The sequence below is a fragment of the Hippocampus comes genome, unplaced genomic scaffold (genome assembly GCF_001891065.2).
Source record: "Hippocampus comes isolate QL1 unplaced genomic scaffold, H_comes_QL1_v1.1 scaffold238, whole genome shotgun sequence".
NCBI lineage: Eukaryota > Metazoa > Chordata > Actinopteri > Syngnathiformes > Syngnathidae > Hippocampus > Hippocampus comes.
The window spans coordinates 489977-506451 of NW_017806177.1; the positions used below are offsets into that span (position 1 = coordinate 489977).

The 16475-nt window shown below is 43.8% G+C and overlaps 2 protein-coding genes across 2 annotated transcripts in view; both read right to left on the minus strand.

Annotated features, from left to right (window-relative positions):
• Positions 1 to 493: 493 nt before the first annotated feature.
• On the minus strand, positions 494 to 13459 carry LOC109532498 (coronin-7-like). The gene is made up of 7 exons (XM_019897345.1): positions 12946 to 13459; positions 11781 to 11877; positions 11381 to 11461; positions 10949 to 11019; positions 9365 to 9551; positions 7223 to 7299; positions 494 to 591 (listed from the first exon to the last, which is right to left on the minus strand). The coding sequence occupies exons 1-7, from the start codon at positions 13003 to 13005 to the stop codon at positions 511 to 513; spliced, it is 654 nt and encodes a 217-aa protein (XP_019752904.1). The 5' UTR covers positions 13006 to 13459; the 3' UTR covers positions 494 to 510.
• A 453-nt stretch (positions 13460 to 13912) lies between these two features.
• The window catches only part of LOC109532501 (5-hydroxytryptamine receptor 3A-like), a 14761-nt gene continuing 12198 nt past the window's right edge, over positions 13913 to 16475 (minus strand). Inside the window, exons 7-9 of the mRNA XM_019897347.1 lie at positions 15138 to 15348; positions 14921 to 15070; positions 13913 to 14437 (exon numbers count right to left, since the gene is read on the minus strand). Of these exons, the coding sequence (XP_019752906.1) occupies positions 14187 to 14437; positions 14921 to 15070; positions 15138 to 15348 (612 nt within the window). The 3' untranslated portion in view covers positions 13913 to 14186. The remainder of the gene's footprint in view (positions 14438 to 14920; positions 15071 to 15137; positions 15349 to 16475) is intronic.

Consider the following 16475-nt stretch of genomic DNA (forward strand, 5'->3'; position numbering starts at 1 on the left):
AGTTAAGTTTCAGCTCGCCACAGTATGGTTTGGAACAGTAAAGCCCAACCAGGCTTGTTGCTTTTTCCACCATGGCGGCAAGATGCGAGCCTGCCACACACACACGCACACACACTCAGTGCACTTTCACGATTTACAACAAATCTTGAGTGTCTTAATGACATGTCTGTGACGGTTTGTTGTTGTTTTTTTTTTTTTTTGTCAAAAGACGGCAAGGAGAAAGAATTCAATCATTTTTTTTTCCTTTCTTAGAGGCTGGCCTGCCTTCTGCAAGTAAGCCAGCCCGCATACTGCTGGGCCAATGCCAAGTCCAGTTTTTTGTTACCGTGACAGTTTCATTTCGCACTTGACGTGTGGGCAGGCAATCCAGTGACTTAACTACTCACAGACAGACAATATGAAAGAATATGTTTCCTTTAATACAAGGATGAAACAAACTTGATGTCATGAAAGTTTAGAAAAAAAATACACTTTTTTACATTTTTTTTGAGATATTTTATCTTCTCGCATTCATTCCCAAGTAAAAGAACCAAGACTCACCTGAACTGGTTTCAGCTGGGCTCTGGGGTCAAAAACTCGCAGCAGCTTGTCCTAGAGGGAGAATAGTCATCATTAACCAATTTGGATTATACATATGATCAAGAAAAGACTTCCAGGGGGCACATTTTGGGCACGGTTTGGTTCAACCCTGAATCATGACTCTGAAGATATTTTGGAACAGTTGTATGCATTTGGCTATGGGAATAACTTGGGGAAAGCCCCTTTTGTGCACCTGCATATATTAAGCAGAAATGACGTATGGCACTCCAAAAATTTGAAGAAGTCATTTGCTTCCAAGGAATCATTTGTTTTTATGCCAAAACCATAGGGATCCTCTACAAAACCAAGGAACATGTAAGAAGTGTATTTTGGCTCGAAACTTTTGCAACATGGCTTCACAGCAGAAGCAATTGAAAGTGTGCTTCGTTCACGCAAAAAGACGTCGTGGTAGCGCAAAGCTTTCATTTCATCAAAGGGGGAAATACTCCCAACATGTACAGATAGAGTTGTGCGATAAAAATATCCGTATCGTATTGTGACCTACGTATTATCATATCATTTAATGATATAGATACATAACAACAAGTTTAAGTTTTCCAGATGAGTTCAGTATGGGAGAACTTCAGACGAACTATCGCAACTGCACATCATGTGTAAAGTCGGCCCTGCATATTTGAGGTTAACTATGCATAAATTTACTTATTTGCATTTTTTTCCCCCTCAAACGGATTCCCAGCTACTCACTGAAAAAAGCACCCCTTCACGTTTTTTGTGCTCTTTCTGAAATGTCCCAAGATGCCAAATGAGTCTGCCAAAACCCTGTCGAAATTGGAATTGATGTCAAGGAAGTGTGTTGAAGTGCTACGTCTCGACTTAAGAGACATTCTGGGAAGGGAGCCAGTGAAAGTTACTGAGAGTCTATGCTACATGTGAACATACAGTACATGCTTGTGCACTCACGATACCTTTTTTTTTCAAAATCAAATCACGTGTCAGCCATTTTTTGAAGGGTAATGTCATTTTAGTTTGAAATTTTATGAAACTGTTTTGAAATCTGATCACAGTTTGGAGCATTTTCTGGCTAAACTATGGGTGAGGGTGGTCATCAATTACTTTTTTGCTATTCGTGTCTAAATGAGCAACCCAGGATCCCAAGATCATCCCGTTTTCTTCTGTCCGTCGCACCGATTGCCTGGTCACCACCAGGGCGGCACCACACCCCCACCCCAGTTCCGGCGGCGGGAAGGGGCAAGCGGCGTTGCGGCTGCTGCCCCAGCTGTGGCGCACGCCCAGCCTCGCTTCGCCCCCCCAGCCTGACGGATCCAGCCCTAAGATCCAGTCCTTGTCCCGAAATTCCGAATCTGTCTTGCTGACTTCCCTTATTCTAACATGCCAGAGGCTGTTCACCTTCAAGACCTGTTGCGGATATGGAATGGACAAATTCAAAAGTTATCACGTTTAAAAGTTTCATTTTGTTGTATGCTTGATTGACCTCGAACGCGTGTGTTTAGAGCACACAGAAAAAAGGGCCAACTTGAGCTGAATGAAACTGAGGCCTTGTTGACTGATAGCACAAACAGGAAGGTTCAAATTCGGGTGGGCAGCACAATAAGATGTCCTTGAGTTTGTTACAGTGTCTCAATTCATGCGAAATATACTCATTGAATTAACAAGGCAGTCATCTCGTTACCTCTGCGTCCAGCGTCCTAGACGCATAATTTTACCGCGACACGCACAGTTCCAAATGCAGAACCTATTTCTCAGCAAATCTTGTATGCCTGAATTATTTAAATTTTTTTCACCATTTGTTTATAAGAAATAAACCTATGATCAATGTATATTGTTGTTGTTTGTGTTATTATATGCAATTGAATAAGTAGACCATTTCAGAATTCGAAATTTGCGACTCTAAATGCATAATGGGACTCATACTTTTCTGATCAGCGAGTCCCTGGGACTCGCAGGGCTCAAACTGTAAAATTATCACTGACAAGGTATCCATTGTTTGTACCGAGAGATGTTTTGGTATCTGAGGGGCGTATCGGTGGACTGGGCTGAGAGGCGTGACATGTAAATGAAGAAGGGAGTGTTTTTCTCATATATCACTTGTAATTTGCATACACTATCAATAAAAAGCCGGCAGAGGCTGCAGAGGTCAGGTGTCAGTTGAGAAGCGCGCACGGAGTGGCTTCGTAGAAAACTGCGCCTCCTGCCGGCAGAAAAGACAATCTCTTCCTGATTTAGTTTGAGTTTGTTCAACTGTCCGAGCGAACATCTCTGACACCGGGGCACCCGCAGCCTTCTCCGGGATCACTTGCGTCGCCGCACTGGGCGCGGGCACGCTGCCCTCCCCCGCCCGCCTGCCCTGGTTATTGAAGAGTATTCTCCTTTGCTTGGTTTTACCTTCTTCCACCCAGCTATACCTCCGATTACAGACAAAGTTTCTTCATCCCTCAGTGTGATCACACACCTATTTATGATGAGCAACGCGGCAAACTCTTGGCAAAGCCCTTTCCGGTCAGGCCCGGCCCGCCTCAAACACATTGGGGTCCCGGCTGATTGGGAGGAAATGGACCATAATGAGATCTGGCTGTGAGCAGGCCACGCGTGGCATCAAACGCTGTCACTCAACCTTCGGGCGTGACTGTGATCCAAGCAGCGCAATCGAACATGAGCTGACAATAAATTTGCCCTAGTATGGCGAAGTTTCAATCACTGAAAAAGCAATCTCTGATTTTTGACAACTGATGCTTATTTTTTATTGTACTTCATAAAATGAAATTTGGAATGGGTGATTAATGGCTAATCCATAGAGAGAACGTCAGCTTTGTTTGTGCGTGCGTGCGCAGCAGGACCACCCAACGATCTGACGTCCCTCGGCTGTGACCTCATCCGAAACAACACACACTCATTTTATTATTACCATACTTCCTCAACAGGGGGGAGTTTATTTACTCAACATGTTGGTATCCGACATCATAAAGGTAATTGTAGCCTCCTAATTTTCTTCCCCCCGATGATGTTCGGCGTTAATGTATTCAAGTAGCTGAAGCGCCTTCCTGGAGGGCGAAAGCGGAGGTCAGTAATTGAGGGAAAAGTGTCAAGACGTTTGACAAGAGTAACTTTTTCTGTGAAAGAAAAAAAAAAGGTTTCTATTTCATTACATTTGCATTGAAGTGCATGAGGCAGAAGGTGATTAATTGAGGAGTGGTGTCTCTGACAGTAGGAACTATTTGAGGGACTTGTGTGCACAAGTTGCTAAAAGTCACTTTTCCCCAGGGGGGGGTAAAAGAGGTGACCATGCGATGTGCAGCTTTGGTAGTGGACAACATTCCCAGAGATTAATTAGGGGAACGGTTTCTACTGAATCAGAGACCATCATTTTAGGTACAACCATAAACAAGATGCCAAAGGGTATTTTTGACATGTGACATTTCTGAATTTAAGTGGATGAGCACCCAGAGATTAATTGGAGCACTGTCCCGATTAGAGTAGAGGCCACAATTTGAAGAAATACAGTTAAACATATGCTAAGAAGTCATTTTTCATGAAAAAGAGAGACGTCCATGTTGCAGGCAGCATTCATGCATCCAAGTGCATTTAATCGGGCTACAAGGCCGACTAAAACGAAGTCCTCCATTTGTGGAAATACGGTACGCAAGTTGCCTAAAGTCCCTTTTCCCGAGGGGGTGAAATAGGACACCTCCATTTTGATGTGCAGCGTTTACGCATTCAAGCGACACACCTGGCAATTAATTGAGGCGCGGTGTCGGCTTTCTGTTTGAGAAAGTATATTATGAAAGCTCGCGATTGGGCCGCCGTCCTCAGACGACTGCAACTACTATCTGGTTGCGCAAACACTCTGATGAGGGGCCGCTCACTTACAGATGTGTCCACTAAGCAAACACACACTCGAAGGCCCTATGGCACACAATGTGTGTGTGTGTGTGTGTGTGTGTGTGCAGAAGCGGCAGCTGTTTAAGCAAAGTGACAGGGCCTCATTTTCTTAATGAGCTTTCCCTGCGCAGCCGTACACAACTTTGGCTAGGGTGCAAACACACACACACACACAAAGACACACAGACACACACACACAAACAGAGACATACGATGGAGAATCTTGAGGATTCAAGAGGCGCTCTCTTTGCGCCGCAAACACACTTTGCTGCCAGACGCCACAATCTCCAGTCTCCCACGGTTACACGCCAGGAGGTGATTGGCAGCTCGAGGGATCCAGGATTCCTCTGTTGCCTCGCTCTACAATGTGCCTTTTAAACGTAAAAGCGGGGGTAGAAGCAGGCGGAGATTTCCAGTCATACCTCAAACCGAACCTGCGGCGTTCGCCTGCTCCACTCCCTCATTTGAATAAATCATGAATGGGCTCTTTCTTGTCCAGAAAGTATCAAAAATAATTCAATTGGAGATCCAAACAAGGCCTGTTGTGATCCCGTCAGTACTCTGGCATGACCCCCCACCCCCCCTCCAAATTTACCCAACGGGAGCACCCAAGGGCTTGGACTTAAACTTCATGATTGGGACGTGACCCGTGATGCTGACAGACTCATTTGTTACTTGTCACAGCAAAGACAAACAAAGGGGATGGGCCTGACAATCAGACCCGTTAAGCGGACACATGTGGCGCATTTTCGGACGGACGTTTATTCAGATTTAAGGGCAATTAAGACTATCACACGTCGCTCAGTTCCACATGGAGACTCATTTTCATGTCAATCAACATCCGCCAGAATTTGTGTGAGGTTCCAGAGCTCAGCTCGCATATATGCCATCAAAAAGGCCCCTCCTGATTTCTATGGAAAAAAGTATGGGAAGGGAAAATGGCGGCCTTTATTTGCAAATTAATTGGGGAAGGGTGTCTGATAAAGTAGAGGCGACTCTATGAGTAAATGCGCTAAAAGAGTTGCCAGAAGTTACCTTTCATGAGGGGAAAAATGCATGTGGGATTTATGTATTAAAGTGGACAATGTAGACAGGAATTAATTGGGGTGTGGCGTTGACAAACGTAGGGGTCACTACATGTAGAAAAAGAACTTTCCAAAAATCACTTTCCCTCAGGGGAAAGTAAGGGGTGTCCATTTGACGTGCACCATTTATGTATTCAAGTGGCCACTAACAACCGGAGATTATTTGGGGTATGGCGTCTATTATGGTGGAGGCCACCATTTGAGAAAATAGGGCAAACAAGGTGTCAAAAGTCATTTTTCCTTGGGGGGTGGGGGTACAGGCTTCCATTTGCATGTGGTATTTATGCATTTAAGCAGACAACATAGACAGCCATAAATTTGGGGTGTGGCATAGAGGCCACGATTGAAGGGAATGCAGCAAACAAGTTTTCAAAAGTCACCTTTCTGGATGGGAAAAAAGTATTTGCATGCAGCATTTATATTACAAAGTGCTGCATCTAGATGTTGATTGGGGAACGCCGTCTATTAAAGTGGAGGCCACTATTTGAGGAAACGCGCCAAACAAGCTGACAAAACTCACTTGGATGAAAGGGTGGAAAAAAAGGAGTTTCTATATGACAGGCAGCATTTGGGCATTAAAATGGACGATGCAGACAGCGGTTTATTAGAGCATGGTGTCTATTGGAGCGGGCACCACCCTTTGAGAAAATGCAGCAAACAAGTTAGCAAAAGTCTTTTTTTTTTCCTGCGGAGAAAAAGGAAGCCTCCGTTTTCATCCGGCACTTACAGTATGTTATCAATTGAAAGATGCAGACAGCGTTTAATTGGGGCATGGCGTCTTTTCAATCTTACCGCTCATTGCTTGCTGTGCTTGATTTTGACATTACATTACCGTGACCTCAACTATACTAGCAATCATTCATAACGTGTTAATAACGTTGCTAACCCACACGTTTCACTCAAGCACACAATAAAAGCCACACCCCACACTGAGTGGAAATCCCTGCTAGTGGTGTGTGATTAATCGCTGATGACGCCTTGGAGAACGGCCCACGTGGACACATTAAACACAAACACAGTTTTCACTCCTGTGGTTTTGCTGAGCAAGGGAAGTCACGTGAGGTCAAAGCAAATCGTTCTAAACACTTTTTTACCCACTTTGAAAATATTCCAACAGCGACCCTTGGATTGCTAATCTGCGCTCTGTAAATGCGGTGTGTACACTTGACATGAAAGACATCTGGACAGAGCTTCATTAGATGTGGCTCACTTGCTCCATCCAGTGGTCAAAAAATAAAATGGCAAAAAGAGCAGAGGGGAAAATTCAAAGGCGGCAATCCTCATTTGCATCACTTTTACCGACATCTTTTACATATTTATTATTTTATATTGATCGCAACATATTTTGGGGTGTGACTAATCGAACAAAAAAAAAATCACCTCTGAAGCTTTTATTAACTGCAACCCTCTTATGCTGCGGGTCAAACTGACCCATTGCAAAGCGTTAAATTTGTGACTCTCAAAAATGTAGTCAACTTCAATGCCGTTGAGAAAGATTTTTTTCTAATTTGGCGATTTATTTTTTTTTCTTTTTGACACTATCAGATGATTAAAAATGCGTATGGGTCAAATTGATCCAGGGGCACTTCCTGCTGATTCCCACTGACTTTGGGCGAGAGTTGTTTTGTTTCCGAAGTGGTGGCAAGTACGTGTGACGTCATGGTGAAAAGGTCAGAAGTTTTATGGGCTCTTGTACTCACCTTGCAGGTGGAAGCCAGCAGTGAACCATCCTGTTTCCAGCTCAGACTCTGCAGCTGGTCGGCGTGCTCCTCCAGAACTGGACACATGACACGGCAACATCATCAGCATTATCCTCAATCGCGTAGGCGTGCGCAGAACACAACGCTTGTGTTAAGATCGGGATGACAAAATGAAGGAACACACGAAAAATTGCGCAATGTTGCATGAGCACAAAACACATCATGAATGGAAGAATGTCGTCTTCCAGTTTGGACGTTCAGAGGTGAGCACAGCGTACAGCGGCTTGTGTGAGGCCTTTGCAACATGTGGACGGATGGCGCTGCATTTTTAACACACAAGACCTTAAAGGGGACATACTATGAAAAAGTCGCTTTTTAAGGACTCCGATACAAATATTGGGTTTCGGTGGAGTGCATGCCCACCCACCCAGTGTGAAATTAAACCATCAAGTAAATCTTCTGCCTATTTCTAAAAATGTGCCCGTTAGTGAGCTATTCAAAATTGTGATATCCCATTTTGGCAAACTGACACAATAACCTTCCCTCGTCACTTGGCAAGTAGGCTGGGGGACGATCCAGAGCCACTTTCAAGGGACAACACTATCTGAAACGCTATCGTTCCAAAACCGCCACGTCCTCGACAGCTACAACACCCCTGCTTATCAGCTCACTTCTAAAAGGTAAGCAGAGCTGCACTGAGTTTTGTATGTTCACGCAAAGATTATGTGGAGTGCTGCCTCCATGAGTGAAAATGCTTTTGGTGTGGCTTTTTCGCCCACAATCACTTCTGCAAGTAGCAGCCGCTTGCCTCGTCATCACTCAAAAGTTCAACTCAACTGGTTCCACAAGCTGGGCTTGCCATTACTACAGCAGCAAATGCATCAGGCTGTTTGGTCCAATTTCAACAAGACAATCATGTAGTGTGTCCAGTGACTACAATTCTGGAATGTATGTCAGAAGTATGTTAAGACACCTAGGAACGGTTTTGAATTGAAAATGGTGGCATAATATGTCTCCTTAAAGGTGTGTGTGTGTGTGTGTGTGTGTGTGTGTGTGTGTGTGTGTGTGTGTGTGTGTGTGTGTGTGTGTGTGTGTAGGAGCAGAAAGTGGAACGAGGAAATTGCCGTAGCTACTAAGTACTGTATATGGACTTGATTACAGCTGTTTAGTATTTAGCGTTAGCCCAGGCTGTAGGCCACATCAGCAGATTTCCGCATCTATCTTTTAATGAGGCCTTGCTGCTTTATACACACACATATCCTCCCCTCGGGGAAAATTATCATCTGATAATCTGGATTGGCCCACTGCATTACAGGAGGATGAGTTTGTCACATAACCACACAGAAAGTGCAGGGGGTAGTACATTACGAGTTTGCCAAGATACGAGACATCATATATTTTTTTTTTTTTTTTTTTAAGGGAAATGTATGAATGTATAGGAAAACATGATATAAATCATTTGAAGCAAGGGGCAAGATCAGCAGCCATCTGTCAAGGGATGGGGGAGCATGCTGTCTGTCACTCCTTTTACACTGGCCGGAACACATTTTTCTATGAACATATTTGGATCTGTATGTAGATTTTTTGACTGAATTACATCTCTGACGGCCGCTCACATGACACCACGTCACTATCCGAAATTCTAAACAAGTCTTTTGTCACGGCTCTGGTGTAAAAGAGGCTTTGCAGTGGCGATACAGAATATATCCTAAAGGCCAGTGCAGGTGAAGAGTTTCAAGGGAGGTGCTGGTTGGTGGTGGCGGGAACGTTTTACCTCCGCTGCTCACAAACGTAGAGCCACAGTGGCTGTGAAAGGCAGGCCAGCATCAGTTCAAATGAGACACCGGTGGAGGGGGGACAAAAAACAACAAAATAGGACCATGGCAACTCGCCTCCTACAGTCACACACAAACTGAAAGCAGCGCAACACAGAGAGTGCAAGACAAACATGTCAAAGTCATACACTACATGGACATAAGTATCGGGACACACTCAATTTCGGTCTGGATCGGAAATGCACTTGAAGACATCCACCAAATGTCAATTTTGTCAGTGCAAAACCCTTTTGAGTGTCTCAGTACTTTTGTCCCAATAGTATACTTCCTGGAAAGCCACACAACGCAGCGCACAAGCCGTGATTACCTGCGAGCGGCGCATCCTGACGGCCCGTGTCCCAAATGAGTGGGCACTTGGCGGCGCCGACGGCCAGCAGCCCGGAAGAGGTCGGGTGGAAGAGCACCAGCTCCAGCAGTCCCCACCCAGGTCTGAGAGTGAGCTCGGGCGCCAGGGGCTGCCCCAGCTCTGGGTCGCACAAATGCCACAGCTTCACCTGCGCACACAGACACTGATCAGGTCACGTCGTACAGATTTCACAACTATAATGCCCAGGATTTTTTATTTTTATTTCATTTTTTTGGGAAGTAAAGTTACTCCAAGATCATTACAGTTTAGGAAAACGAAAAAAAAACATTTTCATTCACAATATCAAATAAATATGCTTTAAAAAAAAAAAAAAAGAAATAACTGAAACTACTTTAATTATATTGAAAATGTTGGTTTTCGTTTTTGTCAATTAACATCATGCAGGAACTTTCGGGCTTCATTTTAAATGTGGTCAAACAGTGGTTTGTAAATTGTAGTTTACTTTATTCCACAATACTTAGTGACTTTTCTGTATCTTTAGCGTGCAAAAACTACTTCATACAGTAAAAAAAACTTAAAACTAATAAAACAAAAAAAAAAAAAACAAAGCATTAGTATATAATATCGATTTTCACCACAAAATGGTGGCATAGCACTTTCTTGGATTAGACTCAATGAAAGCTGCTCTCCTCAGTTCAACAAAGTTCCTTGGAACCAGATCGTGCAGCATATTTTATATTAGACATGGCTTTGGCCTTATCATAAAATGAGCAAAAAGGCATAGTTTTGTCAGCAAATAACAGAGGATAGGTTGCCCTAAAAATCGGCGAAAGCTGAAATCGCAATCGCTTAACTGCAAAATGCTGTTTTCACCGTACTTTAAGACAACACAATATAGACTACAAGGCATACCTATCCATTATATTTGCAAATGAATCACTGCTGTTTTAAATGTAAAAAAATTGTAGTAGTTTTTGGTTTTGAACAAGTTGCTCGCAGGAGCACTATCAATGTAAGTCCATATTTCTACAACTTAACTGATCAGTATTAATTAGAACTTTGATCACATTATGACGATGTGACTTCAAATCCATGATGGCAGTCTAAGTTTATAACGGCGAAATCATAAATTCTATCTTTTGACAAAAAAGGCCATTTTTAAACCACCAAATGAAACACATATGTTTGATTGCTAAAATCAGACTGGACGATGTTGCCCAGGCAGCTGCAGCTTACTTCAGCTCAAGTTAATGATGTGAAATGAGGTAATATAGCGCAGGACATGGACACGGCGTGGAAATGACTTGCGGTTCAGGTTTGGATTTCTGCATGATCGCGAGGAATGAGAGTTGATTCAAATAAAACCAAATGAAGCCGGCCAATGCACTACGAGATAAAAACCGAGCTGCCGAGTCTAAAAAGCAGCAGCTTTCCCGGGAAAGCTGAAACACCTGCAGCCGAACATGACACGCAGGAGAGGAGGCGGTTTAAACAACACGAAGTGAGGCAGCTCGTATTGTCACCGGGGAGCTGCTAAGATGCTCAGATGGAAGACAACATCAGGCCTGGGAAGGAGGTGCTCACTGTTTCATCCGCGGAGCACGTTGCCAGAAGACTCTCATCAAATGGAGAAAAGTCCAAGTCGGTCACCAGATCTGATGGAGAAAGGTGAAAAATGATGAAAATGGACTTTCTAATCTGTACAGATGGTTGGCTCTCTGGAGTGTCTGTGAACAAGCAAGTTAATCTTTTGTCTTTCCGCACATTCCGTTTTTTCCACGCTCTGATTTTTGCTTCCACCATTAGAAACCGCTCACCCAGTCGCAACACTCGAGCTCTGCCGTTGGTCACCATTGGGACTGAAATCCCTACTTGCCATTGGCCCGGCACTTTAATGTCTTACATAAAAACATTTTTGCTTTATTTTTTAGGCTAACTGGAATGCGGAATCTCAGAATTAGTCTGGTGAATGCTTAAGGTCTGCTTTGAATTATTTGAGGCTTTGATAAAAAGTACCAGAATGACAGGAGATCTGGGTGACGCTCCATTGTCCATCCGCAGCAGGTTTCACAGACGTCAGGCCGACCATTCCGCCTGCTGCAAACACATCATACACGCACTTGGTTCTCGAGGGCACATCGCAAGAACGCCATCGTAAATAAACATGGAAGACAAAAAAAAAAAAAAAAAGCTTCTTTTTCCTGTTCACATGCGTGACTCAAAATCAAAAATGTGAAAGCAAAATATTCACGAACGGAACTCCCAAACCCTGTCTTTGGCACATTCATTCACGATGGATCCCCTGCTCTGTATTCAATACAGTTCAATAAATCTTGGTGCCAAGGAACTACGTTGAAGTCAGTTGAGGAGCTTCATTTGGACAAAAAGCGTGAAAGTGTCCAAAAGGAATTCTTACCAGCATGCTCCGCATTGAAGGCCACCAGCTTGGCACTCGCCTTGATCTGGTTTCCCTGGCAGGTGAAGGATCCGCCACGGACGTTGTTTATCCATCCCTGGAATTCCAAGAGGCCACAAGGCACATGTGACAGAAATTCAATCAAAACCGGTGCATGTCATGTGACCAGGGGAAAAACACATACCGGTATTTTATTGGTATTTTTTTTGTACAGCAATGTTTATCCAAATTGAGACTTTTAAAAATGTGATTCAGTCAGTGAAGCCCATTGAAGGCGCAGGAAACATGCGTGGCCTGGCACCGCACTCAAGGTTGTCAATATTGTGTAATTTCCAGCGCAAGACCACAACTAACGGGCTCTGGGCTGTACAAGCAAAGTCATGGTGCAATGGAGTGAAAAAGAAACAGGAAGCGCTGAGCTGACACTGAAGTTCCTGAGGATGAGCAGAGTGCTGCGGAAGTGGAAGTGCACGCTATGTTGCGCAGCAGTGAGCTCTTAAAAATTGTTGTTTCCGTCATATTAATTTATATCATATATAGCATTCTATGCATCCATTTCATTTTAAAGACTTGTATTTCTTACATTCTTGGATGGATACATCCACATTCCCCCATTATTTCTGTGCATGTTATGGTTAGGTTCCTTTTACACAATTGAACTTCAGTTGCCTTGAATTGTTATGCGTTCCTGGCGTCTCGTGTACCATTTAAAGGGGCAGCACAGCGCCATCTGCTGTGATTTAGATGGCGTGCACAGATTGGAGGAACACATTGCACCTCTTTAACATTCCTGGGATTTTACAGCCACTATTGCATAATGCACCGAGAGAAGCTGCAGGCGTTGCAATTTGACATGAATCAGTTTTCAAAACGCATGCAAATAGAGTACAGTCATGACAGATATGCTGCGGTGGGATCGTAATGGAGATTGCTTTGCATCCATTAAAAAAAAAAAAAACCTACAACCGGTAGATGTGAACGATAGTGGGTTACCTTCCAAATGTAGGAAGTTCATGACAAGCAACCAGGCATGCATGCAGGCGGGCGGGCAGGCAAGCAAGCAGGCGTTTCCCCCCTCACTCCCACCCACAACAGTTTAGTAGTATCCCGCGGCGATGCTAACGCTACAAAACGAGCAGACACCACAAGCTAGTCGACTACTCACATCCTTCTTGGCGATTTTCGGAATGGTGTTTTTGAATTTGGAGGTCTTGAAGCGGTTCATGGTGCCTTCCTCTCGCCGCTTGGTGTGTCAGTATTTTCTGGGTGTCTCTGCCGGCGGCAGTGCAAGCGTCAAAGTGTTCCTGATAGAGCAGGTTGTGCCGCCCGGCGCTGGTAGTCGCTCGTTTCACGATGCGCGAACGTCGCGCTTGGGAGGAGTTGCAGTTGGAACGTAACGCTTGGTCGCGTGCAAGCGAGGTGTTGCTTTTGTTGCTTTCAGTGACTGCTCGGAATGATGGGATTCATCCGTTTTACTGTCCGACTGAATATGTTGATATTATGCTTCTACATAAAATGCTGTGTCGTTTGACAGCATCGAAGTTATTCGTATGAATAATGAACAACAGTGAATATAAATGTTCAGAAGACTTTCAATATATAGAGACACGTGGGCGTTTGTAAAAGGACATCCGTAATTACTAAACGGACTTAAACATGCAGCAGGAGTTTACGGAAATTCACTTGAACAAAAATCTTTGCTCGCAGTTGCGGCGACTCTTCCATAGATTAGTCAGTGAAAGTGACATTACAGTTACATGTAAGAGAAGGTGACTTCTTGCAGTAAAGCAAAATAAATGTGTGTACTAAGTTTATTTTAATGCTTCAGATGTTCGGAAAAAAAAAAATCTGTTGAATTTTGTCAGCAATGGCGTACTGTAGGTATCGGATGAGCTACGCACGCGTATAAGGTTTGTTTACAAATTTCACTTCCGTATGCAGCTTCGGAAAAGCAAACCAACCAGTAGAAATGCCCCAGGTTATCTGCGTGTGCAAATCGTGAAACCACAGCAATTCCCGCCTACTACGCTCTTCATGCATTCGACCTCAATAACCATTCACCCGAGGTGGCTAAAGTACCCTTTGTGCTTAAATAGAAATGAAGGTACTTGTGTGAAAAAAGACTGTAAGGGTAGAAGTATTGATTTAATTCCTGTAAAAGTACAGACTCTGAAAAATACTTGAGTACAAAATGGAATTTTTACTTCCAGTTACATAGACCGGACTTCGAATAGTGAAACTTGATGCGCAGAGTAAATTGCATTGAAACATTTATTTAACCCCCAAAATACTTTGGAGTCAAACTGCCGCTAAGCGTTTTCCACGAACCCATCAAGTGCAGATACATGAAAACCCTACTCAAGTACAGTAATCAAGTATTTGTAATTTAGTTGCCATCACTGGCATTTACAAGAAATCCAAGTGATTCACGTCGCATTCATGTTTCACCATCACCGTGATCATAGCGCAAAAGTAGAGCGTACCCAGAATGAAATAGAACCAGAAAAAGGCTTTGTCGATACTGTCGGCGAGCGCCTCATTGCGGTCGCACTCCTCTTCCTTTGCTTTGATGGCGTCCAGGAAATCGGTCACCTTTCGGTGCATCTGAGTTTGCTCGGAGTTGTCCAGCTGGATGACGCTGATGTCTGCTTTGACTTCTGCCCAAATACAACAAAATGACGGGTTGCAATTGCAGAGTAACCCGCGATCAAATATTTTTCAAAGAACTGTGACATTATCATAAGTACAGTGATTGTACGCTAATCACGATGTTGATGGGGGGAGGGGGGATCTCAATAAAGTAATCCATGATTACTATATGATAATATTTTCCTATCGTATAGGTCTGAACAGGTAATCAACTTCGATTTGCCATTGCAACGTAGTACTGTAGTTATGTTTGTGTTTGTTCAAAAATACCTGAAAAGATAAAAATAATCGCATATTCATTCGCAACATTGGGACAGTGGTTCTTTTAAATCATTCAGCCCTACTTCTGACTTAAAGTTACACTTGTACCAAAAATACATGTAATAAAGCTGAACGGTGCCTTTTAAAAGGTCACATGTGCAATGGACAATGTCAATCAATATTTGAAGCTGCCACATGCCCCACAAGCCCTCATGTGCAGACTCACTCACCCTCATCAGCTCCACTTAGCTGATATGCAGGTTTTGCTCTTCTGGAAAAGCAGCAGAAGAAGAGGCCTCCATCTTTGGCCACCCGCGTGAGCACCATGGACACCAGCATGCTCACCACCAGCATGACCAGGCACACGCAGAAGTGGTACTCTGCAAGCGCAAAGCCGCACGCTCGGTCATCAGAGCTCACGTCGCTTTAGCGTCGGCGCCGACTGACTTATGATGGGGCCACACTCGCTGTCGCCGGGCAGTTGGTCATTGAGGATAAGCAGGAACATGGTGAAGCTGAGCACCAGGGTGACCTTGAAGGAGTTGCGCTCGCCACATCTCAGCGGCAGGGCGAAGCTCACCATGTCGGCCAGGATGAGCAGAATGCTGGGAAGCAGCAGCGTGATGAAGGGGTTTTGTTGCCGGATCTTCAAAATCACCTGGACAAGGTCGACGATAGTTGTAAGCGAAATGTTCCATTCAGTAAAAGAGTGATTATTTGAGGACATTTCTGTATTAGCATATATCAGGGGTGTCAAACTCATTTTTGTAGTGGGCCACATTGTAGGTACTGTTTATCTGAGCGGCCCATAAAAACTTTTGAATTTTGTGAAACTGTATCAATGTTTGATCACCAGCACACATTGCATATACTGTACAGTGCGCAACAAATTGGTGGATAACTACTTTTGAAATCTGAAGTCAAGTATAATGGTTAGTTCAGTCATTGTTTACATTTTTAGTACGTAATTAGATAATGCTAGCAATATCTATGTAATGATATATAAGACGGTTTTGGTTCAGACTTTAGCAAGCATCATGGAAAAGTTGGCATGCTTGATTTGCTCTCGCGGGCCACACAAAATGGTATGACGGGCCAGATCTGGCCCCCAAGCCTTGAATTTGATACCTGTGGCCTATATTGAAGCACTGTGTCTAATGTTACATTGGCTTACAATAAAATGAAATGTTTTTGTTTTGTTTTTTAAGAAAAATACCTGTCTTGTTTCGCACTTAAGCCTACTATGTATTAACCTAATGTACTTGACGTATACTGTTGTACCTTGAATGAAATAAATTTTTTATTCATCTGTTCCACCCCCAAAACTTACCAATTTTTGTTACATGCTATTCAACAAAGAAAAATAGCACAGGCATTGTAAAATGGAGATTTAAACACATTATGCAAGTGGTCTGGTGAGCTGCAGTCGCTCGTATAGTCGACATAGTAGCTGCTCATCCATTCTCCTTGCCAGTGTTTTCATTTTGTATCTGGTTATTTGTCTGATTGTCCATTCAGTTCATGGCAGGAAGTTTATCGCTGAGCGTTTTTCATTTCACTCAAGCGACAGCATATCTACCCAGTCAGCAAAGGCATCTGGCCCGGCTTCGGCATGAAGCCGGCACAGCTGGCCTGGTGTCGGCAATGGCATAACGCATGTGGGCCGAACACGGCCCAGGCGTGGCAAAGGAGGCACTGGCTTGACTCTGGCAAACCAGATGAGGGCCGATTGTGGAGTGAAGTATTTGGGCCAGAAATCAATTTCCAACTCCGGCCCGAATATGG